Source organism: Mus caroli, unplaced genomic scaffold (genome assembly GCF_978045245.1).
Source record: "Mus caroli unplaced genomic scaffold, Mus_caroli_1 scaffold_4, whole genome shotgun sequence".
Lineage (NCBI taxonomy): Eukaryota > Metazoa > Chordata > Mammalia > Rodentia > Muridae > Mus > Mus caroli.
Window position 1 is genome coordinate 114,683,700 of NW_028227259.1, and position 25,268 is coordinate 114,708,967.

Consider the following 25,268-nt stretch of genomic DNA (forward strand, 5'->3'; position numbering starts at 1 on the left):
AGATCAAGGACTCCCATCTCTTCACAAGAAATCTTTGTGGAATAGGATCTGAGCTGACACGAGGGAGTGAAGGAAGATGAGAAGCCAGGATCTGATGGCAGAGCGAACCTTCCTTAAAGGCAAATCCAACTGGGAGTTTTCAACCAGTGTTGCTGGTAAAATTCCAGCTTCCAGAGAACTATGAGGGGAGCTGAGGCCCAGGCAGGAGGCTCTGACTTCAGGCCCCATTCCCAGGCTGGTTTTGGAGTTCTGCTTTGCCCATCCTAACTCCTCTTCATTGGCAGCCCCTGACCAGTGCTCCTCAGGAACGAGTCTGTGCAGAACCCACTTGTGAATCTCCCCAGAAAGAGCATTCCTGTCCCACATCTTTTGTTGGGGCTCCACAGAAGCCTTGTGAAAGGCAAGAAACAGGTGCATTTCCTTAAGGCCTGATGAACATGTACCATCTCGAAGTTCTCCAGCAGCCCTTGGGCACACTTTGGAAACAAGGTGTGATAGTTAGTGCCGGTTGTGAACTCAGGCAGATCTAGACTTACCTAGGAGACAAAAAGCTTCATCGTTGAAAGCGTTTCTAGGTTAGGTTATTTGAGATGGGAAGACTCACCCTGAGTAGGTGGTAACATTTCGTGGGCTGGGGTCCTGGACTGAACCCAAAGGAGAGACCAAACTGAGCACCAGCACGTGTTCGTCTCCTGGCTTCCTGACTGTGCACGCAGAATGCCCAGCTGCCTCATGGCCCTGCCGCTGTGACAGACTGTACCCCCAATTTGTCCTTCCTTCCTGTCACTTTGTTAGGTATTTCATCCCAGCAATGCTAAAGATAATTGATATACGGGACTTCCCAGATGTGTAGTATATCGGGTGGGGTCATATGTAGGAAGGACGTGGGGGCCAGGCCTAGACCAGCAGAGCCACCGGGATTCCACCTTGACATTTCACAATAGAGGTTCTTGAGCAGGAGCCTAGCCTGAGCCCCCAGCCTACCACCTCCTCAGAGCAGCTTGAGGGAGGCCTTGTCTGGGCTGTTTTGTAACTCTGGGTCTGTTTCCTTACCTGTTCTCCAAGGACTGGGGAGGTCATGTCCTGGGGCTGTGTGAGAACAGACAGATCTCCAGGGTCGGCCTGCTTAGCAACCAGAAAGCCAGCACAGCAACCATGGAAGGCAGAGGATAAGAACCAGTTCTTCAGGATTCAAAAATACCATAACAAAGAATACCACAGGTGGACTAAGTTAGCCAAGGGATCAAGCTGGTAGTCTGAAAGTCTCAGAGAATGAAAACAAAGAAGGGATGTTAGCAGGAGGAAGAGGCATCAAGAGGAGGGTTCTTCATTTAAGGGGAAGTCCCAGGGTGCAGGTTCAGCAATGAAGAGTACTGTTGCTCTGCCAGAGAACCCAAGCTCCATTCCCAGAACCCATGTCCAGTGAGTGGCTCACAAGCACCTTTGATTTCATCTCCAGAGGATCTGATGCCCTCTTCTAGCCTCCACTGGTACCTGCTCGCATGGTATGCATCGGCACAAACAGAACACACATACACATGGATACAAATATAAACATCTCACACACACACACACACACACACACACACACACACAGGTTTTTTCAAGACAGAGTTTCTCTGTATAGCCCTGGCTGTCCTGGAACTCACTTTGTAGACCAGGCTGGCTTCGAACTCAGAAATCCACCTACCTCTGCCTCCCAAGTGCTGGGATTAAAGGCGTGCACCGCTACTGCCTAGCTATAAACATCTTTTTTTTTTTTAAAGATAAAAAGAAATTAAAGGACGTTTTAGAAGAACAAGCTGGAAGTCAGGCAGAAATATAATCTTACAGTTAACGGAACACATCTTCCAGAAGGAAATGCCTCTTGAAGACTGAACATGACCATAATAAACCCCAGGTGGGAGAGACAGACAGGCAGACAGACAGAGATGGCACAGAGAGTGAGCAGACAAAGACACAGAGACAAACTTAGTATGAATGACAATACCTATAGAAGATAAAGAGTCTCCAGTCCTGGGATTGGATGAGGAGAGACGATTAGTAGGAATTCTATATCCAGCAAAATTATCTGCCACTCTAAAGGAGGGGAAAAAAAATCTCCAACTGTCTTATAGCTTAGAAAATTCTTTCCATACAATCCTTCTGAAATATAATTTGGTTACAAATATAATATCCTTCCATCAAATGAAAGACAATTCCCAGACCTAAGGAGATGTGGAATTCACAAAATCAGAGAGCCTACCCAGGCTGAGCATAAGAAAGGATCCAAGGATAGTGTCCAATCAAGACAATACAAATGATGTAGGAGGTAAAGGGTCCCCAGATGAGGGTGCTGAGCACTACACATGGTCCCCACTCTCCAATGAGACAGGCTTGGAGTCCACTCTACAATCATCTTGTTATAAAACCTGGCATACAGAATGACAACCAGCTGTTTCTAGCCATGCTGCCTGAGTGTGGTCTGCTGAGCAGCACATGCTAGCAAACCCTGTCACTACCACACTTAAATGCCCGTGCCAGAGCAACATGGCTGGTCAATGATCTAACATAAAACAACAAGGAAGGCCCGGTGGTGGTGGCACACATCTTTAATCCCAGCACTTGGGAGGCAGAGGCAGGCAGATTTCTGAGTTCGAGGCCAGCCTGGTCTACAAAGTGAGTTCCAGGACAACCAAGGCTATACAGAGAAACCCTGTCTCAAAAAAAACAAAACCAACCAACCAACCAACCAACCAACCAAACAAACAAACAAAAACAACAACAAGGAAGGAAGGAAGGAAGGAAGGAAGGAAGGAAGGAAGGAAGGAAGGAAGGAAGGAAGAAAGATTGCTTTGATATTTGAAAATTCTTCAATATGTGGCCTGAGATTGGTTAGTGATGGAATTATTACATTTTGATCCAGGTGGGTTCTGGAGCGAGCTCTGTTCACATAACTTCACAGGATAAATACTGATCCATTTCTTGTTTTAAAATCTCGTGGAATTTTGCCTGATTTTACACACCATCGAAGGACTGTTGAAGACAACCTTGGGGGATACTGTGGCAATGTGGGCAAGAAACCAATACATCCCTCACCTTACATGTTAGACATCAAGGGACGTGGCAAAAGTTGACGTTTCCGGAGATAGAGCGTTCAGCATTCCTCTTGGAGTCACAAGGGCAACCACCAGAATCATCAAAAATAAAACAGAGCTGAGAAAAATCGAGGGAAGGAGGCACAGGGGAGGGGATGTAGGCGGAGGTGGAAACAGATTCCGCTCATTTTTCACATTGAGGAGCCCCGGGACTTGCCTCTGGCTCACAAAGCAGGAACCAGACTCATACGGCTATCAGTGCTACAATGCTCATATACTGACTGCAATATGAAAAGAATGCAGCAGGCCACTGAGCCAAGTACTTCCAAGGGTGGGGTTGCAGGCAAGTGAACACAAGTGGTGTATGCTGGACTGATCGGACAGTTAATCAAGTGGATATTTTGCTTTTATGGGGAAAGCTCCAAAGCTGGGTGCCTGCACCCCCTGAACGTCCCCCCAGCCACCCTTCAGCCAGGCAGCAGGGTCTGAGGAATAGTCAGAGGGTATCAGGACTGCTCTCCCACCAGCCTGGAAGCTGCTGTGTGTCTGTCTGCCCTGGGGGGTGGGGGGTGCCCGTCTTTGATGAAAGGCACAAAGTGTAATGTGTTTAAAGATAGTAGGATTTTGCCAGATGTGGTGGTGAGGAGGCAGGGGCTACATAGTGAATTCCAGGCCAGCTGGGCTATAGGAGAGACCATGTCTACAGCAAGGTTTTTAGATATGTCACAGTATTAAGATTAAAAAAATAAGCAAGTGAATAAAAAAAAAAGCAGGTGAAGTGATGTGTCTCATAATTCTTCTGTTTCATGTTGAGTGCATATCCTTCGATCCTATGCAAACATCAACTCTCCAGTTTTTAAACAATTAAAATGGAATGTTACAGACGTATAGAGGTCCAGGAACCTGGACTGAGAGTTGGACCCCCTCTCCCACTGGCTATTTGGCACCACCTCCCTAGCTGGGGTCTCCAGGTTCCATAGCTCCTGGCCCATCCAAGGCTTGGAGCAGAACAGGTTTCTGTCCTAGCTTTCTGGAGAGTTCCTAGCTTCTCTCCTCCAATGCCGTGTTTTCCAAGTTATCACCCGTGTCCTCGGGTTGGAACTGTGTATATAGCAGCAATTTGCAATTGGTCTCGAAGACAAACATTACCTATGCCCAGGGTGCGGGCAATGATTTTGTATTTAAAAGTTTAATTTATTTTAGCTCTTTATAATGTGTGTACTATTTACCTATTTTTATTCTTTTAGTTTTTGAGACAGGGTTTCTCTGTGTTATAACCCTGGCTATCCTGGAGCTCACTCTGTAGACCAGGCTGGCCTTGAACTCAGGTCTACCTGCCTCTGCCTCCCAAATGCTGGGATTAAGGGTATGTGTCACTACCACCCAGCTACCACTTAAAATTTTATATATTAGTTAACTTTATTATAGATCTTTTTGCATTTATTTGTTTGCTTATCTAGTGTGTATGTCTGTGTACGTGTGTGTGTACGTGTGTGTGTGTTCACATGTACACCTGCTCATGTATGCCACAGCATGTGGGTGGAACCCGGAGGACAATTTGCAGGAGTCATTCCTCTCCTTATACGTTGTGGTTTCTAGGGATTGAACTCCACAGAGCAGCACCCTTACCGTTTGAGCCATCTCACTGGCTCTGACTTTTCCTTCTATAATTCACTCACTCTTTCTTTCTTTCTTTCTTTCTTTCTTTCTTTCTTTCTTTCTTTCTTTCTTTCTTTCTTTCTTTCTTTCTTCCTTCCTTCCTTCCTTCCTTCCTTCCTTCCTTCCTTCCTTCCTTCCTTCCTCCCTCCCTCCCTCCCTCTCTCTCTCTCTCTCTCTCTCTCTTTCTTCCTTCCTCCCTCCCTCCCTCCCCCCTCTCTCTCTCTTTCTTTCTTTCTTTCTTTCTTTCTTTCTTTCTTTCTTTCTTTCTTCCTCCCTTCTTTTCTTCCTTTCTTCCTTCCTTTCTGTCATCTATCTATCTATCAATCATCTATCTATCTATCTATCTATCTATCTATCTATCTATTCTTTACATACATTACATCCTGACTGATGTTCCCCCTCCCAACCTCTCCTCTCCCCTAGATACAAATCCACTTCTCCTCTGTTTCCCCTGGTTGGGGGGGGGGGCAGGCCTCCTAGGGATATCACCCAAACATGGCACAACAAATTACAGTAAGACTAGGCACAAACCCTCATTATCAAGGATGGATGAGGTGACCCAGTAGGAGAAGGGTCCCTAGTGCAGGCAGAGTCACAGATACTTCCTACTCTTGTTGTTAGGGATCCCAAAAGAACACCAAGCTATGCAGCCATAATGTATATGCAGAGGACCTGGCTCAGACCCATACAGGGTCCATGACTGTCCCTTCAGTCCCTGTGAGCCCCTATAAGCCCTGCTTAGTTTATTCTGTGGGTTGTGTTCTCACAGTGTCCTCAACCCCTCTGACTCCTAGAATCCTTCCTCCCCCTCTTCTCTCCCTGGCTTTGGCTAGTGTTTGGGGAGGGGGCAGTCTCTGCATCTGCTCCTCTCAGGTGCTGGACACTGCCTCTCTAATGACCGTTGGGCTAAGCACTTACTCTTGACACCATGATGTCGTGTAGAGTAGACCCATGCCCTGGCTCATGCTCCCCTTCTTCACCCTCCTACAACCTTGGCAGCTTGTGTCTTCTGACCTCACAGCCAGTCTCATTCCAGGACACACTGCGCAGGGGGTGGGTATGCTGGGAGCAACTCCAAGAATCTCCTGACCTGTCTTTTCTTGTCTTCTCCAGGCCTTGCAAAGCCCATTGGGCTGGTGGAGGGGCCAGGTGGCCTGGGCCAGGGAGGAGTGGCTGCCACTCTGCAAGATGACAGCCAAGAGACCGAGGGCAAGTTCGAGGACTTTGGGTACAATGCGCAGCTCAGTGACCGCATCTCCCTGGATAGGACCATCCCTGACTACAGGCCCAAGAGGTGAGCAGCCTGGCCTTAGCAGCTGAGGACTGGAGGTGGGGTTCTGCTGTACAGGGTGTGGGGCTGCAGAACATCCCTTGGTGTCTTTGTGGCTCTATCTCCCTTTCTCCCTCTGTCTCTGTATCTCGCTGTGTCTCTCCTGTCTCCCTCAATCTTTCTAACTTTCTGTCTGTCTCTCTATGTCTGTCTCTCCCTCCCTGTCTCTATCTCTCTCTTTCTTTCTGTCTCTGTCTCTGTTTCTTTCTGTCTCTCTCTGTGTGTCTCTATCCTTGTCTTTGTCTCTCTCTCCATGTCTCTGCCTCTCTCTGCATGTCTCCATGTCTCTCTGTCTCTCTCCCTGTCTCTCTCCCTCCTCTGTCTCTGTCTGTCTGTCTCTCTGTCTGTTTCTATTTCTCTCTCTGTCTCTCTCACTGTCTCTGTCTCTCTGTCTCTCTCCCTGTTTCTCTCCTTCCCTGTATCTGCCTCTCTCTGCCTGTCTCTCTCTCTCTCCCTGTCTCTGTCTCTCTCTACTAATCTCTCTGTTTCTATCTCTGTTTTTCTGTTTGTCTCTTTTTTCTCTCTGTTTTTCTCTGTTTCTGTCCCTCCCCTGTCTCTGTCTGTCTGTCTGTCTCTGCCTATCTGTCTCTCTCTCTCTCTGTTTCTTTCTGTCTCTCTCATTGTCTCTATCTCTCTCCCTGTCTCTATTTCTCTCTATCTCTCCCTGTCTCTGCCTCTCTCTGCCTGTCTCTGCCTCTCTCTGCCTGTCTCTGCCTGTCTCTATCTCTCTCCCTGTCTCTATCCCTCTCTGTCTCCCTCCCTATCACTGTCTGTTTCTCCCTGTCTCTGTCTCTCTCCCTCCCTATCTCTGTCTGTCTCTCCCTGTCTCTGTCTCTCTCTGACTCCCTCCCTGTCTCTGTCTCTCTTGCCCCTCTGCTGTCTGTCTGCTATGTTCATCTTTTTGAGCCCCACCCCACACATAGGATCAGTCCCCTTTCTCTTTGGTCTCAGAGGCTGGCAGGCTAGAGGTGTCTGGGTTATCTCTATGAGCCCATCTATAGCTGTGTGCATGTACAATGCACATAGGCATGTGGATGGACTTGAACACCTGTGCTAGAGGCCTTGGTTCCTGCTAATTGTGTTCTTCTCACTGGCTTTTGCACACATCGCTGGTGTATGAGTACTGATGTTGCTCAGTAAGCCTCCAGGGTCTGAAAGGTTTCAGCAGTCCCTCAGAGGGTGGGGCCATCTTGTTACTTGCCACAAAGATGCTCACTGCTATGACTTCGCTTGTGTCTCAGGACTGGCTTCTTGTCCCTAATTATTATCCCAGTCTAAAAGCACACAATGGGGCTGACCAGAGCTGAGATTGAACAAATTATTGTGATAGGAGGACCAGCTAGGCCCAGGGCATCCATGACATCGAGACTTTGAGTTGTCAGCAGCAAGCTGGCTGGTCTTGAGCTCCATCACAGACCACCAGGACAGGAGACGTGGATAGGGAAACTCTCAGCAGCTCCTAATAACTAAGTTCAGGGCTCATCATCTGCTGTATGCTTCTTGGAGCCTCATGAAGGTCAACGAGTGGTAGGTTTGTTTTCAGCATCTCTACTGCCTGATGGACCTAAGGACTAGAACTCCGGCAAGGAGCTTGCCGAGGAGGGTGGGGCCAGGAAGAAGGTGAAACAAGAAACTGGGGGAGTTGCCTCGCCAGAGCAGTGGGCGCAGTGATAGATAAGAAAGGAGGGACCACCCCACCATCTACCGAGTTCCTGAGCCTCAGTCTTCAGGCTGCATTTAAGAACTTTTATTCCTTACCCCTAGTTTGCTCTGTGCATGAGCCACGGTGGTAAGATGGCCAAAGCCCAGAGTCCCAGCTGGCTGTGAATGCCCTGAATCTGGAACAGTTCTCTGGGGCTGTGCTTGAACCTCTCCCAGGATGGTGCCTGGGCTGGGGTGATCCTCCCAGCAATGGAACGGAGACTGCACCTCCAGGATTATTCTGGTAGCTGTGCTATTTTTTAAGTCCCAGAATAACCTGTATTTTTTCATGCCTGATTCTTTTATTTTTGGGTATCTTCTGAAATTCAGAAGTTGAATTATTTACATCCTGAGACAGACCCAGGAAGCTAGCTAGCTGCTGCCTTCAAATCTGAGGTTATGCAAAGGTTTATGACCTGCTTTCACAGAGCCTGGTGGGGCCCTGTTATATTCTTTCTTGAAGCCCACTGATTTGGGTTGGGAAGATGAGAAAGGGCTATGGAGAGTGTGGTAAGATCCTGACTTGGACAGTCCACCTGTATCAGAATGTCACTCGCTTGTCTTGCCAAGGAACAGTGAGCTCTCCCAGCCCGACGTTCCCACCATGGACTCTCCCTGATGGGCAGTCCCATAATGGGGTTCTCCCTGATGGACATTCCCCTTCCCAGTGAGTGAACCAAGGACAGGCGTATTCAGAACTCCATCACTCAGCTCTTGGGCCCCCTCTTCCCATGTCTAGTTCCACGAAGGCTACTCCAGGTGACACGTGTGTGCCAGGCCTGGCCAATCCGAGCAAAGGCATGATGGGAACCAGCCCAGAGAGACTGAGCCATGGGCATGTTGGGGCTGCTGAGAAATAAAACAGGAGCAAGTGGGACGTCTGAGCATGCAAGCGGATGGTCAAAGTGTTGTGCGCAGGCTCTGAGATAATGCTTGAAGAGACACCCACACATCCCAGGGCCTCAGCCCCTTCATGTCCTCTTTAGCCCTCATGTAACCATAGCACATGACAGTCTCCAATCTAGAATCTTTAAAGAGGCCTCCAAATTCCTGCTCCATCCCTCAACCCCAGAACCATGGCAAGATGTTGCTAACGGATGGGTGAGTCATAAGCATAGGCTGCTGTGTGCAGCCATAGAGGCTGCTGTGTGCAGCCTGAGGTAGGACATTGGACGAGCAAGGTGAATGCGTGGGCTGTGTCAGCTCAGCAAATTTTCACACCTGGTGTTAGTGACAGGTGTCTGAGGGTGGCTCAGTGGGAAAACTGATCATTGAAAGCTCAGTCCAGGCTCCCCAAAAGTTTTCTCTCTATGATTTCCTCAAGGACTTCACAGTCCCAGCATGGCCAGAACATGCCTCCAGGACCATCGGGCATGGTCACCAGAAACTGGGCTGGAGGCGTGTGCGCGTGTGTATGCACACATGTGAGTGCGTTCCAGTGCCCACAGGTGACACCACCCACTCAGATGATTTCTCACTCTTTCTTGTCTGTGCCATCGTTGGACGCCTTTTGTCTGGGGGTGGACAGTTTTTCTAATTAAGCAGCAGCTTTAATTATGGCACAAAGCGCATCACATAGATGTTGATTTCTAAGCCTGCCCCTGGGATGACGAAAGGAGGCCGGTAAATCCAAATTAAACAGTGTCATCAGAACGAACAGCGCTCCCCAGAAGCCTCTGTTGTGATGTCCCTTGCCTCATGTTTGCGGTCTCCATGCATATTCATGGTCTGAGCCAGGAACAGCTTGGCTGTCAGCTCAGATAAGTGCGGACTGAGTGCATGACAAACAGAAGGCTGAGCTAGCTCCTTGGATTCAGGTTGGCAGATCGATCTGCACCGTCTACTGGATGAACCCCACCTCGGCCTCCTTGTACTCTTGGTCCCTGTGAGGATCAGGGGTATTTTGGACACTGCAGATCTCAGGGCAGCTGGGGTTCCCCGACGACGCACCCCTTGACCTGTGTTCTGTGGCACAGTTGTTTTGTCAGTTCATTTTTGTTTGCTGGTGGTTTTCTAGAGGATCTCCTCATGTAGTCCAGGCTGGGCTGAAAGTCACAGTCCTCCTGCCTCAGCCTTCTAAGTACTGAGATGGCAGGCATGGGTCCCCACTCCTGGCCCTGGTTTTTAGTAGGCGTGGAGCTGTGGACAGCAAGTCCTTGTCCTGAATGCACAGCTAGTCCTTACCAGCTCTCTCCGCCTAGGTTTATACTTGGTGGGGCTGTGCAGGACAGCTGGAAGGACTTGCTTCCAGCCCAGAAACTGTCTCTGATACTCCAGAACTGTCCCTGATTGATACCACATAGTGGAGTCATGAAACCTAATCTGACAATGAAAGCCATCATCCTTACATCCTTAAGTGCAGACCACTGGAGTTAGAGCCCAGGACTGTCTCTGGGCTTCTCAGTCTGAAGGTCAACAGAGAACATCAAGAGCTGAGCTGACCCAGAATATAAAGTGTCACCTGGACCTGGGTGATCTGCCAGCACCAGTGACCCACAAATGGTTTGAGGGTTGTCACTGCCTGAAGGATAAGGGACATACCTACACCTCTGTGAGGCCAGAGAGGGCTTGCCTGTCTCTGAGTGGCTGGTTCACTCGTTTGAGGTCCCTTCCTGTTTCCCTTTGAGAGAGGGTGGTATGAGAGTGTCCTGTGTGCGTCTTTTACATCTGTGTGTCTTGCTTCTGACGCATGGTTGAAGTGTGTCTATGTTTCCAAAGGGAGTCTGAACTTGTGAGAAGAAGGATGGTGGGCAGAACGTGTGGGCTTGCCTCGGCTTTTTGGTTCTTGTGGCCTTCAGTCTTTGTGCATGGACGTGTGTCTGTGGCCATTTGTCAGTAACTGTAGGGACAGACACTGTGTAAATGTATGTGTCCCACATATCATCAACATGCCAACTGAAGAGGTCTTGGTGGGATGTGTCTGGGTCTCCAGACAAAATGCTGTGTGTACATGTGTGAATGTGGACATGCAGGTACGGAAATGTGTGCTCATCTGTGCAAATGTGTGTGCCACTGTGTGTGTGTATGTGTGTGTGTGCATAGGTGTGGGTATTTTGTAGGGTAGGCTTGCCTCTAGCAACATTGGATGGATGGATGGATGGATGGATGGATGGATGGATGGATGCACTCAGTCTGTGAAAGACAATTTGATACAGGAGGGACCCCCTAGTCTCGGGGTCTTTACTGTCTCATTCCTCTGGCCTTGGAGGTGCTCCTCCTCGGCTTCTTAGATGGTGGTGAGAAGGCAGTAGCACAGGTGACTGCCTACTTGAGGGTTTTGAACTCATGTGTATGCTTTGCTTGGATGAGCATGTGTTACTCATGTGTGTGTTCTGTTTGGATGAGTGTGTGTTTCCCAGCAAGGCAGGACTCTGCCATGCAGCATAGCAGAATTGCAGTCCCCAAGGACCTGCCTTCCAAGAATCTCCTCGTACAATATTCCCAGAAACGAGGACATGTTTTCCAAATGAGCAACTTCCTGTCTGCTGAGGCCCAGCCCGGCATGAGACATGGGTGCCGTTGCCTCAAAGCCAGCGGCTCTTGGGAACACTTCGCTTCTTGTCATTTTCATAGTTGTTTTTCCAGGGCACAAGGGGCAGCCTCATGCATTTCCATTAGCACCGATGGATGATCTGGGCATCTGGGGAGTGGTGCTCAGGTTCTTGGCAAGTGCACAGCTCCTGCTGTCTCTCAGGCAGGATTCTCCTATTTCCCCGTTATGAGCTTGAATCTCTGTGGCCCATGGTCCTTTTAGTATACTTCCCAGCCTCGACTTCACCCTTCTATCCAATTCATGCTCAACCATGGGTTTGCAGAAACCCCACTCTGTGCCAGCGAAGGGAGGGAAAAGCCATGGTGGGCAAACTAGTTGGCTGATTGCTCATGGTTGAACACACTGCTTTATTCTGCTTGGGGACAGCACTACACTGAGCCCAGGAGTGGGGACAAAACATAGCCACCACCTTCTGGTGCATGACAGGCCAGAAAGGCAGTGTGGCTAACCACGAGAAGACCTAAGCTCTGGTTTATTTCCTCTCTGGCAGACAGGATGCTACTGAAGTTGGGAGGAGCCTCTGGGTCCCTTACACTCTGGTGCTATGGAGCCAAGGTTCAGTCTTTTCTTCTCTGAGTCCTGGAATCTCAAGTGGTCCTGAGCATTATCTCAGCACACACAGTACTCTAGGGAACCCAAGGTTAGGAGGCAGCATGGGGTGCTTGAGACATTACCTCATGAACATGTTTCACACATGCAGCCCAGAGCACCACACTGACTCCATATTGAAAGCTGTCATTTGTCTGAAGAGGGACAAGGTACCTCCAGGGCACGTGACACATAGCTCTCTATAATATGCAGTAGCAAGGACATTTGTCAGACCCACATCAATGTCCATAAGGAGGGTGCAGAACAGAGGTGGAATGCGTTCAGCTCTGTGTCACACCTGAGCTTTCAAAATGGGATATGGAATCTGAGAGATGAGACAAATAGCGAAAGCTCAGGGGTCTGTGAGACAGGTGTGAGCCAGCAGCTACTCATTTCTGTATTTGTTTAAAGGACTGCACGACACTGTCTGTTGTCCCGTCTGTCTGTTTTTTTTCTCTCTGTTTCCCTCTGTCTCTGTCTTTCCCTCTTGACTCTCTGTTGCCTTGTCGTTATCTCTGACTGTCTTTTGTGGAGAGAATTACAAAATTAGATCCAAGCCAGAATGAAGACACTTCCTACCATCTCTCCTGGCATCTCCTGGCCATGAGGCCAGGTTCTGACAAGCAGGGTCACTGTCCTGTCCTGTGTGCTATCTCACATCGTGCTTTTGCTTGGCAGACATTTATCAGTATCTGGGGAGAGCCCATCCATTACCCTTCCACTCCTGGGAGACCCTGGCTCTTCTGCAGGTGATCGGGGGTACTGTGTCCTGTGCCCATTTCCCAGTCCAGTGGATGGTGAATGTGAGAAGAGTCTAACCTTCCTCAGTGGAGGCAGTGAGCCAAGGCTGGACCCCCATGGACCAGGAGATAGGATCTCTCCCTCTCAATAGCTCTTGACAGGCCGAGGACCAGAGACAGGACACTCTCAAAGCACACACCCAAACGAACCAGTCCTTGCGGGTGGAAGGTTCTTTGGAGCAAGTGCACATGCCCATGGCCAAATCCATGGGCTTTGAGACAACTAAGCCAGAAACAGAAGGAGAATTAGTGCATTCCATCCCGGTCTAACCTGCTACTGCTTCCCGATAGAACATAGCAGGGCTTTTGCAGATGCTCAAATGGTATTTGGCCTGGATGTCTACCATCATTCTCTTGTGAAGGAGTAGGAGAGAAGACCTTGACAGAGGGCATGGGTGAAGGACACAGTCATGAGGTCTGTGTGCTGGGTGAGGGTTATATGTAACTGTCCTTGGAGCAGAGCAAACCAACCACAATCCCACGTGCAGACGATCGCCCCAGCTGGGCTTCTTGACAATTTACATCTGCTCACAGAGGCCATTACAAGATGGCTGCCTGAGTGTCTAGAGGCACCTTACTTCCTGTTGGTGCGTTGTGATTCCACGTGGAAGGGGATAACGTATATAGGCCAGAGAAGACTGAGAGAGGCTTCATTAGAGGCTGTGGGGAGTCAACATCCCTGCTGAGGAAAGACTATCCAGTGTGGCCATTTGAGAGTAGCACTCACAGCCTTGTAAGTAACCTGCACTCTATAAGAAAGCCCAGCTGGTTCGCTGGTTCCCCAGGGTGAACTTTGGTGGAATTGAGCCTGCTTGTTGTTGGAACCTTAGGAGGAGAAATAGACTTTATTTCCATCCTGCATCTTCTCTTTAGGAAGGAACTTCAGCAGCAATAAGGGTAAATCATGGATTGGGACTCTAATGACAGACTCAGTGACAGGTGCCTGCAGTTTCCTGGTGCAGGAAAGAGTTACACTCCTCCCACGGAGGGCATGGGGTCCCTTCTGGGTGGCTGCAGCTCCTGCAAGCCTGCTAATGTTTTCTCTGTTTTACATGCTCTGCAAGTTCATGAAAATCATGCATTCAACTTTCTCCTTCCACGGATAAATGGACCTAGGTCTTCTTGTCAGGAAGCGTTTGTCTGAGTGATGAAATCTCTGGCGCTAAGCACACGCAGCCCATATCAATGCGGTGCTACGTAGCACTTGTCCCTTGAAAGTCACACAGGCGGCTCAGATATGTGCAGCCTGGCCGTGAAGGCGGTGACGGCTGGGGTAGGCTGGGTCCTTAACTATGCTATGTACGGGGTGTCCCTTCTGTGTTCTGGCTTGAGTTTGAATCCCTGCAGCTGAGAGAAAGTGTCCTCATCTCTAACAGGGGGTGTTTGTGGCTCTTGGGCTGAAAAGACTGAATCTGCAAAGAGGCTAATGCCGTCCCTGTTTTCAAGTGACACAAGAGCCCCTTCAACTCTCTCAGTCTGAATGTGGAATGAACATTGCTGTTCCTAGTGCCACAGGCTAATCTGTGTTCCCTGAATTCACTTTGAAATATTAACCTATAGGACTCCATATGCTTCACTTGGAAGCAGAGCTACTATGAGTGTGATTAGTTAAGGATGGACCTCCCCCAAATCCCATGTAAAGAGGAGGAAGAGGCAGAGGTTGGGTAGGAGGCTGCCTATTGTGTGCCCCTGTGATTTTCTTTTCATTCATATATATATATATGTGTGTGTGTGTGTGTATATATACATACACACATATATATATATATATATATATATTTACTTTATTGATTGATTGATTGATTGATTGATTGATTGGTTTGGGGAGGGCACATATGCTACTGCACATGTCTGGAAGTCAGAGGACAACTCGTAAAACGAATTTCTTCCCTTCCACCTTGTAGGTCTTAGGGACTGAAGTCAGGTCATTGAATTTGGCAAGTGCCTCAGGAAGATGTTGTGTAATTCCTGCTGTCTCCTGTCCCCCTCCTCAGTGCTGTTCTAGATGCTGATGCTTGGTGCAGCCCCGTATCCCCCACTCAGTCTTTCCCTTCTGGTGAAAAGGGCTTGTAACTGTATTGTCACGCCACAATTTACCCATGGTCCCCATTCACACTCTTGCTTCCAAAGGGGTTAGGTGGTACCCACCCAGCACATCTCTCCTGTAGCATCCTGTATCACACAAAGGTAGGTGTGTTTAAGTCCAAACAGTGTTTCCTTTGTGAAGGAGACATTATTTACTTGTGTGCAGAGTCTAACAGCTTCCAGTGGGCTCCATCCCTTGCCTCACCTCATTTCCTGAGTTCTGTTTCCTCCTTCATCTGTTTATTTGTTGCTGTTTTGAGATAGGATCTCAGTCTAGCCCAGATTGGTCTAGAACGCTCTGTGTATCCAGGCTAGCCTCAAACTCACAGTGATTCTCCTGCCTCATCCTCCTGGGGGCTGGGATTACCAGTGTAAACCACCTGACCTCCCTCGCTCCTTCTCTTTCTTATTTGGATTTTTATTTCATGTTTACGGGTGATTTGCCTACATATGTGCATGTATGTCTGTATACCACAGGCATTTCTCATGTTGGCTAGAAGTGGGCATCAGATCCCCTGGAACTAGACTTACAGATGGTAGTGAGCCACCATGTGGGTGCTGAGAATCAAACCTGGGTCCTCTGGAAGAGCAGCTAGTGGTCTTAACTACTGTCTATCTCTGTAGGCCCTGAGTTGGGTTTTTTTTTTTGAAACAGAGTCTTAGGTATACCAATATCTTAGGGTGTAATAAATCACCATAGCCAAAAGTAACATGGAGAAATAAACTTGGGATTATTTCATCTTAAGCGTCCCAGGATCACCTGCCTAGGAATGGCATTACCTACAGTGATCTGGGTCCCCCCACATCAATAATTAAGTCAGTATCCTACAGCCCTGCCTACAGGCCAGTCTCATGGAGACATTTTCAACATTATGGTTCTATGATAACTCTAGCTTGTGTCAAGTTAACATAAAACTAGCCAGCACATTCACGTTGGCTAGAACTTGCTATATAGCCAAGGGTGACCTTGAATTCCCCATCCTTCCAATCCTTCAATTTCTGCCCTTGGGTTTTGTTCCATCACACCCTTGTGTATTTGTCAGCTGTGTTTGCTTCTGTTTGAAACATGACTTCCCCGCTCAACTTCATCCCAAGGCTCTCTGTCTCTGGTCCTGGATTCCAACCACAGAGCCTTGGTTCTCCCAGCTCTGCCCTTCCCTCTGTACCACCAGAGGCATGAGGCTTGCTCCCTTTGTCGTTCTCACTGGACTCTTGTGATACCCCAGCACATTTGTTCCCAACAGCCAGGTGGCTACTACATACTTCCCCCCAGCTCAGCAGACCTTGTGAGACACAAGTGCACAGCTGTTCATGGCCTATGTTACTGTCTGCCCTGATGGATCTCAGATGGCAGGTGCTAGCTGAGCAGAGACTATACAGGTTATATGACGTCTTCAACCAGTTCCTCCTGCTCTGAGACAATGAACAACCACTGGAAATACACTGAGGGTGAGCAGCACAGCTCCCTCCAATAGACTGCATGAACCTCTATTGTCTAACCACAACCCCTAACCCTAACGCCTAACTTTAACCCTAACCCTAACCTCAACCCTAACCCTAACCCCTAGCCCCAACCCCTAACCCCAATCCCAACCCCAACCCTAACCCTAACCCTAACCTGTTAAGCATCTCTGCAGTATAAAAGACTTAAAGTGGGCAGGCACAGGCTCAGCGCATGAGAAGCTGCAACTTCCAAAGGTTGTCTCTTTTGTAGCATTTCTTGGTTTCCATTGGCTGCCTCGTTTCTGCCCTTCTGCTGGCTTCAGCGTCTGGAACCTGGATGGCCTCCCACAATGACCACCACAGTCCCAGCTTCCCGCAGCACCCCTGGTGACCACCATGCCTCCCACAGGTGCAGACAGATAACGTATTCTGAAGACCTGCCCCAGATCTCCGTGGTCTTCATCTTTGTCAACGAGGCACTTTCAGTCATCCTGCGTTCTGTGCACAGCGTGGTCAACCACACACCCTCCCAGCTCCTAAAGGAAGTCATCCTGGTGGATGATAACAGTGACAACGGTGAGTGGCTTTGATGCCTTAAGGGCAGTGCTGTCGAGCACATGGCTTTACACCAGCTCTTGGGTGTATGGATTCCTGGAGCAATCCCAGCCAGTGGCTTCTAACAAGGGGCTTGAAGCCATAGAGTTGAGTTGCTAAGTTGAGAGGCAACAGCTTGGACATGCAGCCTGGGAAAGCTCTTTGCTGTGTATCCTCCCATCGTCAGCTGTTGCCTGGGCTATGACCCTTTGCTCTGTCTTTGTGTTGCTGGCACACAGTCCTCTGTGCACCTTCCTCTCCAGGCCACTACCAACGGGCCTGCATTAGTTACTTTATAGGTTGCTGGGACGGAGTATCTAACAAAATCAACCTAAGGAAGGGTCTGTTTTGGTTCACAGTTTGAGGCTATGTTGCATCATGATGGAGACGGCATGGCGGAAGGCACAGAAGGCAGCTAGTCACATCCACACTCAGAAAGCAGAGAAGATCAGTGCTGGTGCTCAGCTCATTTCTCCATCTTATTTAGTCCAGCACTCCTCTCCATGGGCAGTGCCTCCCACCTCAACTCACCCAATCTAGAAACTTCCTCATTTATCATTTTAACCATCTTCAAGTGTGTGGTTCAATGATATTGAGGATATCCATGCTGGGCAACCACCACCTCTACCTCAGAACTGTTGTTGGGTAGGGGAGGTCTTTTGAGCTTCATTCTGTAGCTCAGACTAGCCTGGGACTCATTACATAGCCTAAGCCAATCCCAGACTCATAGAGATCCTCTGGCCTCACCTGCTTGAGTGATCTGGGATCACAGGCATAGGCCATCATGTTATGGTCACAGAATTCTTTCATCTTCCCAAACTGAATGTGTTCTCATGGAAACCAGTTGATCACCTGCTCCAGTGGCCAGCACCTTCCTACTGCCTCTCTGTGGATTTGATACCTATAGACATGTCACAAAGACAACCAAATCACATTATCTGTTAGTGTCTGGTGTGTGTCACTTTTTGGCTTTGTCACAGTCCCTCTGTACTGCAGCAGTATCAGTGTGTCCTATCTCAGCATTACCAAGTGACTCCCTTGTGTGAAAGGACCTTGCTGGCTGCCACCTCATCTGCACAAGGTCTACATTCTTGATTGTAGTGAATCTGCCAGTCTTGCTACCTACGGCTGCCTCTATCACTTTGATCTGAGCTGTTCTTATTTTTTCCTTTGCTACCTTTCCCAGATTCATAGGACTGGGGTTCTGTCCAGTATGTTGGATCTCTCCCAACCCAATGTGACTTCACAGTACCTTTTTGAAACTCTAGTTTGGGAGCAGGGCTCGAACATCCCAGACATGGCTCAGGCGCTTGCCAGTATAGCATGCTAATACACGTGTCTTTCCCTTTCAGTGGAACTCAAGTTCAATCTGGACCAGTATGTTCACAAAAGGTACCCAGGCCTCGTGAAGGTTGTGCGCAACAGCCGTCGGGAAGGTCTGATCCGTGCCCGGCTGCAGGGATGGAAGGTGGCCACGGCTCCCATCGTTGGCTTCTTTGATGCCCACGTGGAGTTCAACACTGGCTGGTAAGGGCTGGGGTATGTGAACATCCAGTGTGGATTCAGATCAGACAGCACATAAGGCTGGGTGGGGCCTGTGACTCTGGAGGTTTCCAGAGATAGTCTCTGCTGATAGCTGTTTGGCATAAGAGGAAGTATTTTTCTTGACCTTGTGGGAAATTCTAGATCTAGAAACTACTTCTTATTCAGGGGAATAATTGGGCTCACATGAGAAGCCAATGGAGCCCTGTGGTCAGGAGGTGAAGAGGCAACCCCATCCTGTGGTCATAAGCCAGCAGGTATGCAAGATATCTACTACAGGAGCAATCTATCTATCCTTCCAGTGTGGATTGGGATCTTGTGGTCTGTGGAGGCAGGAACCTTTGACCAGAGCAGGGCTGTGTAAGCTCAAGACATCCACAGGGACTGAGTGGTCCATCATCTCTGTCCTGGGATTTCTCATGTTTGTTCAGCAAAGAATGCCTTGAGGACAGTGTCTTTTGTCCAGCAAGTGATACATCCTGAAGAAGCAATGTCAGAGGCTTGGGGCCAGAATTAGTTCCTTATCTCATGCTGCTAGAAAAGAGCATGTCCCTCCTGCTGACCCTGGGCAGGAGCTAGGCAGACAGAACAAACAGGGAGCTTTGTGCTTCAGTGATGCTCTCCTCTGGTGACCAGGGTTCCCAGCTATTCATCTATGTGGGCTGTCCTGTACCTATGGGTGTGTCTGGCAGGGTTCTCCTGAATGGTCTTCGTTTCTCATATGGAGAAGGGGGTGTTGTGGCTCTGCTCTGGATCTCAGTCTCTGTGCATGTCAAGATCCCAGAGTGGTACCTGCCATCACATATATGCATGTCACATGAGCAACTGGGACCATAAGACAAGATGCCAAGACCACGTTAGGGCAAGGTGTTGTGAGGAAGGAGAATGGCTTCCAGAGGGTGCAGAGAGCAGAGTGTGGCAGAGGGGAGGTATCCAGGAATAGTGTTGCCCCCAGGGCAACCACCACCATGAAAACCCCTCACTTGATGCTGAAGACAGCCAGTGTTTGTCCTCTGTCAGCCCAGGCACTCTGGTCAAGTGTGGAGATCAGAGCTGGTCCCTCTGAGGATCTAGAGAGGATCTTGTTCCCTCTCAGCTCCTTATGGCCAGGTGTCCCTCAATGTGTGGCTGCACTACTCTGCTGGCTTCAACCTGGCCTGCTGTCCCTTGTTAGAACCCTGGTCACTGGCTCTTCTAGGAAGTCCCTGTGCCAAACCTGAGTCTTAGAGCCTCTCAGGGTTCACAGTTGTGATGTTTTGTATATTCTTGGTCCAAGGAAGTGTGGCCTTGTTGGAATAGGTGTGTCACTGTGGATGTGAGCTTTAAGACCCTCATCCTAGCTGCCTGGAAGCCAGTATTCTGCCAGCAACCTTCAGATAAAGATGTAGAACTCTCAGCTCCTCCAGATCCATGTCTGTCTGGATGCTGCCATGCTCCTGCCTTGATGATAATGGACTGAACCTCTGAACCTGTAAGCCAGCCCCAATTAAATGTCATCCTTATAAGAGTTGCCTTGGGAGCCGGGCATGGTGGTGCACACCTTTAATCCCAGCACTCGGAAGGCAGAGGCAGGCAGATTTCTGAGTTCAAGGCCAGCCTGGTCTACAAAGTGAGTTCCAGGACATCCAGGGCTATACAGAGAAACCCTTGTCTCAAAAAAACAAACAAACAAAAACACACACACACACACAAAAGAGTTGCCTTGGTCCTGGTGTCTGTTCACAGCAGTAAAACCCTAAGACAGAAGTTGGTACCAGAAGTTGGGTATTGATTCTGTTTAGAAGAATGTGGATTTGGGGGCTTTGGATTTGGAAAGAAGTGAAATGCTTTAAATGGGGCTTAATGGGCCATCCTTAGTGGGAATATGGAAGACTTTATTACTGAAAATGATTTGAATTGTGCAGACCTGGCCCAAGAGGTTTCAGAAGAGAATTTCAGTGTATGGAGTAAAGACTGTTTTGTTGTGCTGTGCTTCAGTTTAAAAAAAAAAAATTGTGGCTGCTTTTTACCATTATCTGAAGAGTCTGCCTGAGGCTAAAGTGAAGAGACTCAGATTAATTGCATTGACAAAGGAAGTCTCAGAAATGCTCATCGTAGACTTTGTTCTCTGGTTAAGTCTCGTGAAGAGCATTTTAAACAAGCATAGCAACCTGAGAAAGGAAAAATAGAAAATGTATGGTTCAAGTATTAAAGGAGCACCAGGAAGCGAAATGGAGCTGAATCCTGTGTTCAAGGATATTAAATTGAATTAAGGAAGTAGTGACCTTGGGGCGAGTTCCAACCCAGCTAAGTTTAGGTCCAGGCATAGTAATATAAGCCTTTAATCCCAAAAGGCATAGGCAAGCAGTTTTCTGAGTTCAAGGCCAGCCTAGGACAGAGCAGGTTCTAGGTGAAGAAAAGCTTAAGTCCAGGTGTGGTGGTGCACACCTAGCATTCAGGAGACAGAGCCATGCAGATCTCTGGGTTCAAGGTCAATCTACCGAGCAAGTTCCAGGACAGCCGAGCTTAGGCAGTGAAGAAGCTGGAAAACAGAAAGCAATAATGTAATAGAACAATGGAGCATGTTCCAGCCCTAGCAAGCAGCAGAACTCAACAGTTCCAGCCATTTGGCTCTGGTTTTAGAGTGAGAAATAGAGGAGATTACTGGGACAATCGATGCTGGTTCGCTAGAGCTAAGAAATTAGCCCTGATTAAGAAGAGCACAGCATCACTGAGGTGAAATCATCTGGGAAGTGTTTTCTGAGAGCACAGGGAAGCTGTGTTCTAGAGATAGCTAAGGTTGTATGTACCTCATGCTGCAGCTAGACTTGGTAATGTGTAAGAGACACTCAGGTGGTACTGGGTTTGAAGGCATGAAGGCATCATGAAGAACAGTTGAGACTTGGCACTGTGAGAGCTATTGGTGAAGGTGCAGCCTCAGTTGCAGTTGACAGCCCAGGACTGAAGGGGTCATGCAAAGGATTTGCAGCTCAGCAATATAAAGAGAGCCTATGAGAGGCTATTGGTGAAGCCTAGTTGTAGTGGAAGTCCCCGTTGTATTGGAGAGGCCAGTAACATGGGATGATCACCAAGAACAGCAGCAGCAGTGGAGTGGATCAACCTGAGCTTTGAGTGCAGAGGGCAGAGCTGGAGAAGTGACACCAGCCCTTTGGAGAAGCCCAGAATATCACGTGTATATCCCAGACATTGAAACAAGAAGCTGTAACATTGAGTTGCCTTGGAGACCCCAAGATGTTCAAGATGCCAACGCCTTAGGCTATCTGCTGGGGAAAACTACTAACAGGGAGTGGAACCAGCCCAGGAGAAAGAAGTTTGTTGCAGTCAACAAAGATGAAAAAGTTGGAGATCTGAAGACTGCTTTGACATCAGACATGGAGATGCAGAGTTCAGAGTTTGTCCATCTAGTTTCCTGTCTTGCTTTGGGGATTACATTTAAGTGACCTTTGAATTTTGGACTTTTAACATTGTTGAGACTGACATAGACTATGGTGACTTTGGAAGTTGGACTAAATGTATTTTTTATTATGTTATGAGTAGGTATGGCCTCACAAGCCTATGGGGGCCAAGAAGTGGATTATGATGGTTTGTATATGCTTGGCCCAGGGGTTGGCACTATTAGTAGGTGTGGCCCTGTTGGAGGAGGTATGTCACTGTGGGCATGGGCTTCAAGTCCCTCCTCCTAGCTGCCTGGAAGCCAGTCTTCTGCTAGCAGCCTTTGGATGAAGATGTAGAACTCTCAGCTCCTCTTGCACCATGCCTGCCTGGATGCTGCCATGCTCCTGCCTTGCTGATAATGGACTGAACCTCTGAACATGTAAGCCAGCCCCAATTAAATGTCGTCCTTATAAGGGATATCTTGGTCATGGTTTACAGCAGTAAAACCTTAACTAAGACAACAGTGAAGGAACCACACAGGGCCAAGTTACTGGGAACATCCAGCTGTCTGTTTCCAGGAGAAACAAAAACGCAGAGTTTTGTATTACTTCTCCCACCTTTTTAATATATATATATTTATTTATTTTATGTATATGAGTGTTCTATCTGCATGTACACCTGCATGCCAGAAGAAGGCATCAGATCCCATAATAGATGGTTGTGAGCCACCATGTGGTTGCTGGGTGCTGACCTTAAGTCCTTTGGAAGAACAGACAATGCTATTAACCACTGAGCTATCTCTCCAGCCCTTCTCCCACATTTAAAAAAGAAATTTAAGTTGCTTTTGTTTATCATGAGCACACACACACAGGAGCACACCACAGTGTATGTGTGGCGATCAGAGCACAAGTTAGAGGGATCAATTCTCTCTTTCCACTGTGTGGGTCTCAGGGATTGAATTCAGGCTTGTCAACAAGCACCTCTCCCTTTTGAGCCATCTCACTGGCCCACCAACTCGTTTTTTAAATAGAGAAATTCGTCATGGTGCCAACCTTGGGGTTGGGGGCCTGAGAGCTACAGAGGGGCTCAGTGCACAAGTGTGTGGAACTACCCATCCATGTGTGGTCCCAGAGCCCCTGAGGGTCCCCAGGGAACTGGGGGTTTCTGGATATATTTAGCTCCTGATGGAACAGCATTTCCTGATTCGCCCATTTTGGCCTGTCAGAGAGACTGCCTTGGAGGCAGCTTGTCTTGTAGAGCTACCATGATACCTCAGCTATCTCAGATACCCTGGCTAAGACTCAGATGGTTGTGCTCAACGGGTGTTTGACAGTTCCGCCTCCTGTTCTCCATACTCCCATGCCTCCCTCCTCTGCCACTCTGTTATGCGGCTCTTCTCTCTTTCATCTTTCTGTCACATCCTCGAATCATGTGTCACCAACTACCCTTCTGCTAGAGTCTCCTCGTACTGTGGTGTGGGTTGTGCACCGTACAACAGCCGACGCTATCTACCATCATCTCCCTGAGTATAGTAGGCACTTAGGAGAGCTGAATTTATCAGCCAGAATGCATGACTACATGCATTTTACCTACATGACTCTCATTTTCATAATTTCATTATTGAAAACCCCACTACCTGGGAATAGTATGCTCCTAGCATGACCTTTATTGCAGATCCTACAGAAACGGCAGAAACAGCATTTGCAGTGTCTCTGGTGGGCTTTGTTCATTCATTGATGATGAGGTAGGTCAATAGAGGCTCACCCAGAGGGACAAGGCTGCCCCTGGCAGAATAAGGTGATGGGCTCTCCCCCATATGGCCCTGACTCCTTATCCTTCCATTGCTGTAGCACACAGACCCTCAATCCACTAGTCACCTCAATCTCAGATCTTAGGTGAACCCAGTTTGGATACAGCTCTCTACCTTGTGGGTAGATTACATGTCTTTGACCTTGTCCTTGTGGTAGATAATATGTCTTTAACCTTATCCTTGTGGTAGATAATATGTCTTTAAAGGCTGGGGCTGTCCCTGTCCCCTCCAAGATACTGCACAGGCACCAGCCCAGCTGATGTCATGGATTGAATACCTGCTGCCTTGGCCTTCAGAGCCTCTCTTGCCCTTCTCTCTTATGGCCTCCTGACATGCCCCATCCCCATGCATACTGGACATGTGCAGATGGCTGGTAAAGCTGCTCTGTCTGTGCAGACTGTCCATCCATGCTCCCTAGCATCCTCCAACTCAGGACTCAGAGTACTCCTCACTGGATATCATCTAGAACTCAGAGCTCACCCCACTCACCGCTTCCTGTTTTCCATAGCGCCTTTCCCCTCCCACACATCCTCTACCCAAGCCTCATCACCCTCATCCCCCTAACCACGGTCTGTTGTGTAGGCTGTGCATCGCAAGCAGTATATGTAAGCACCATGAGGCGTGGATAATTTTTTCCTTTTAATTTTATGAATGCAATCTGTTACAGTAAGTGTGGCCCACAACAGATCTTCAGTTAACATTTGAAAATGGACATATTTACCACAGGTACAGGAATAGAAGGAAGAGTAGGTTTAAGCTAAGAAGTCTCTCTGTGTAGCCCCAGGGCCTTAGCTGACCCATGGAGGTGACCAGGCTTGGGTCAGGGCAGTATTGTGGGTTAGGCCTTCCTAGTAGTCCAAGTCTGCCATGACTGACTGAGTCCTACGCTCAGCTAGATACCAGGCCCAGCTGAAGGGTCTGAACTCATGGCCAGTGGGGCTCCTTCCTTGGGTTGCTGAGGGTTCGGGAGGCTCTTGTTCATTGCCAGTACCTTTCCCAGGGCTGAGCCCGCCCTCGCACGGATCCAGGAGGACCGCCGGCGCATCATCCTGCCAGCCATCGACAACATCAAGTACAGCACGTTTGAGGTACAGCAGTACGCCAGTGCCGCCCACGGCTACAACTGGGGCCTGTGGTGCATGTATATCATCCCTCCGCAGGACTGGCTGGACCGAGGTGACGAATCAGCGCCCATCAGGTGAGCCAGGGTCAGTGTGGGAGTTGGGAAGTTCCACCAAAGCTGGCTCAACATCAAAGGGAGGATTGTTTCCAAGTGTCCCTACCTCACAGAGGCAGGGAGTGCCAAGATTACAGAGTAGCCATGGTCAGGGGACATGGACAGGGCTGGCTCAGATCCAAGTCCAGAATGATGACTAAGTCAGATTAGATTGTTGTCTGGCTGTGTGATCTTGGAGAAAGGAGAGGTAGAAAGAGGAAGAAAGAGACTAGAGGAGATAGCAATGGAGAGGCAGGGTCAGAGACAGACAGATAGGTTGAGTGAGTGACAGAGAGTGAGACAGAAACAGAAAAACAAGATAAACTGAGAGACAGCAACAGAGGGAGACAAAGACTGAGAGACAAAGAAAGGGTAAAGGTCAGAGACATGAAAACACAGCCAGGAACAGAGAAAGTCAGAAACAGATAGAGACAGACAGAGATAGAGAGACAGTGAGGAAAGAGAGGCATAGAGGAAAGAGACTGAGAGAGACAG

The 25,268-nt window shown here is 48.6% G+C and overlaps 1 protein-coding gene across 1 annotated transcript in view; it reads left to right on the forward strand.

Annotated features, from left to right (window-relative positions):
- Positions 1-25,268, forward strand: part of Galnt9 (polypeptide N-acetylgalactosaminyltransferase 9) — an 83,977-nt gene that overhangs the window by 33,607 nt on the left and 25,102 nt on the right. The window contains exons 2-5 of the mRNA XM_021162920.2: positions 5,850-6,030; positions 16,646-16,812; positions 18,183-18,357; positions 24,558-24,755. Of these exons, the coding sequence (XP_021018579.1) occupies positions 5,850-6,030; positions 16,646-16,812; positions 18,183-18,357; positions 24,558-24,755 (721 nt within the window). The remainder of the gene's footprint in view (positions 1-5,849; positions 6,031-16,645; positions 16,813-18,182; positions 18,358-24,557; positions 24,756-25,268) is intronic.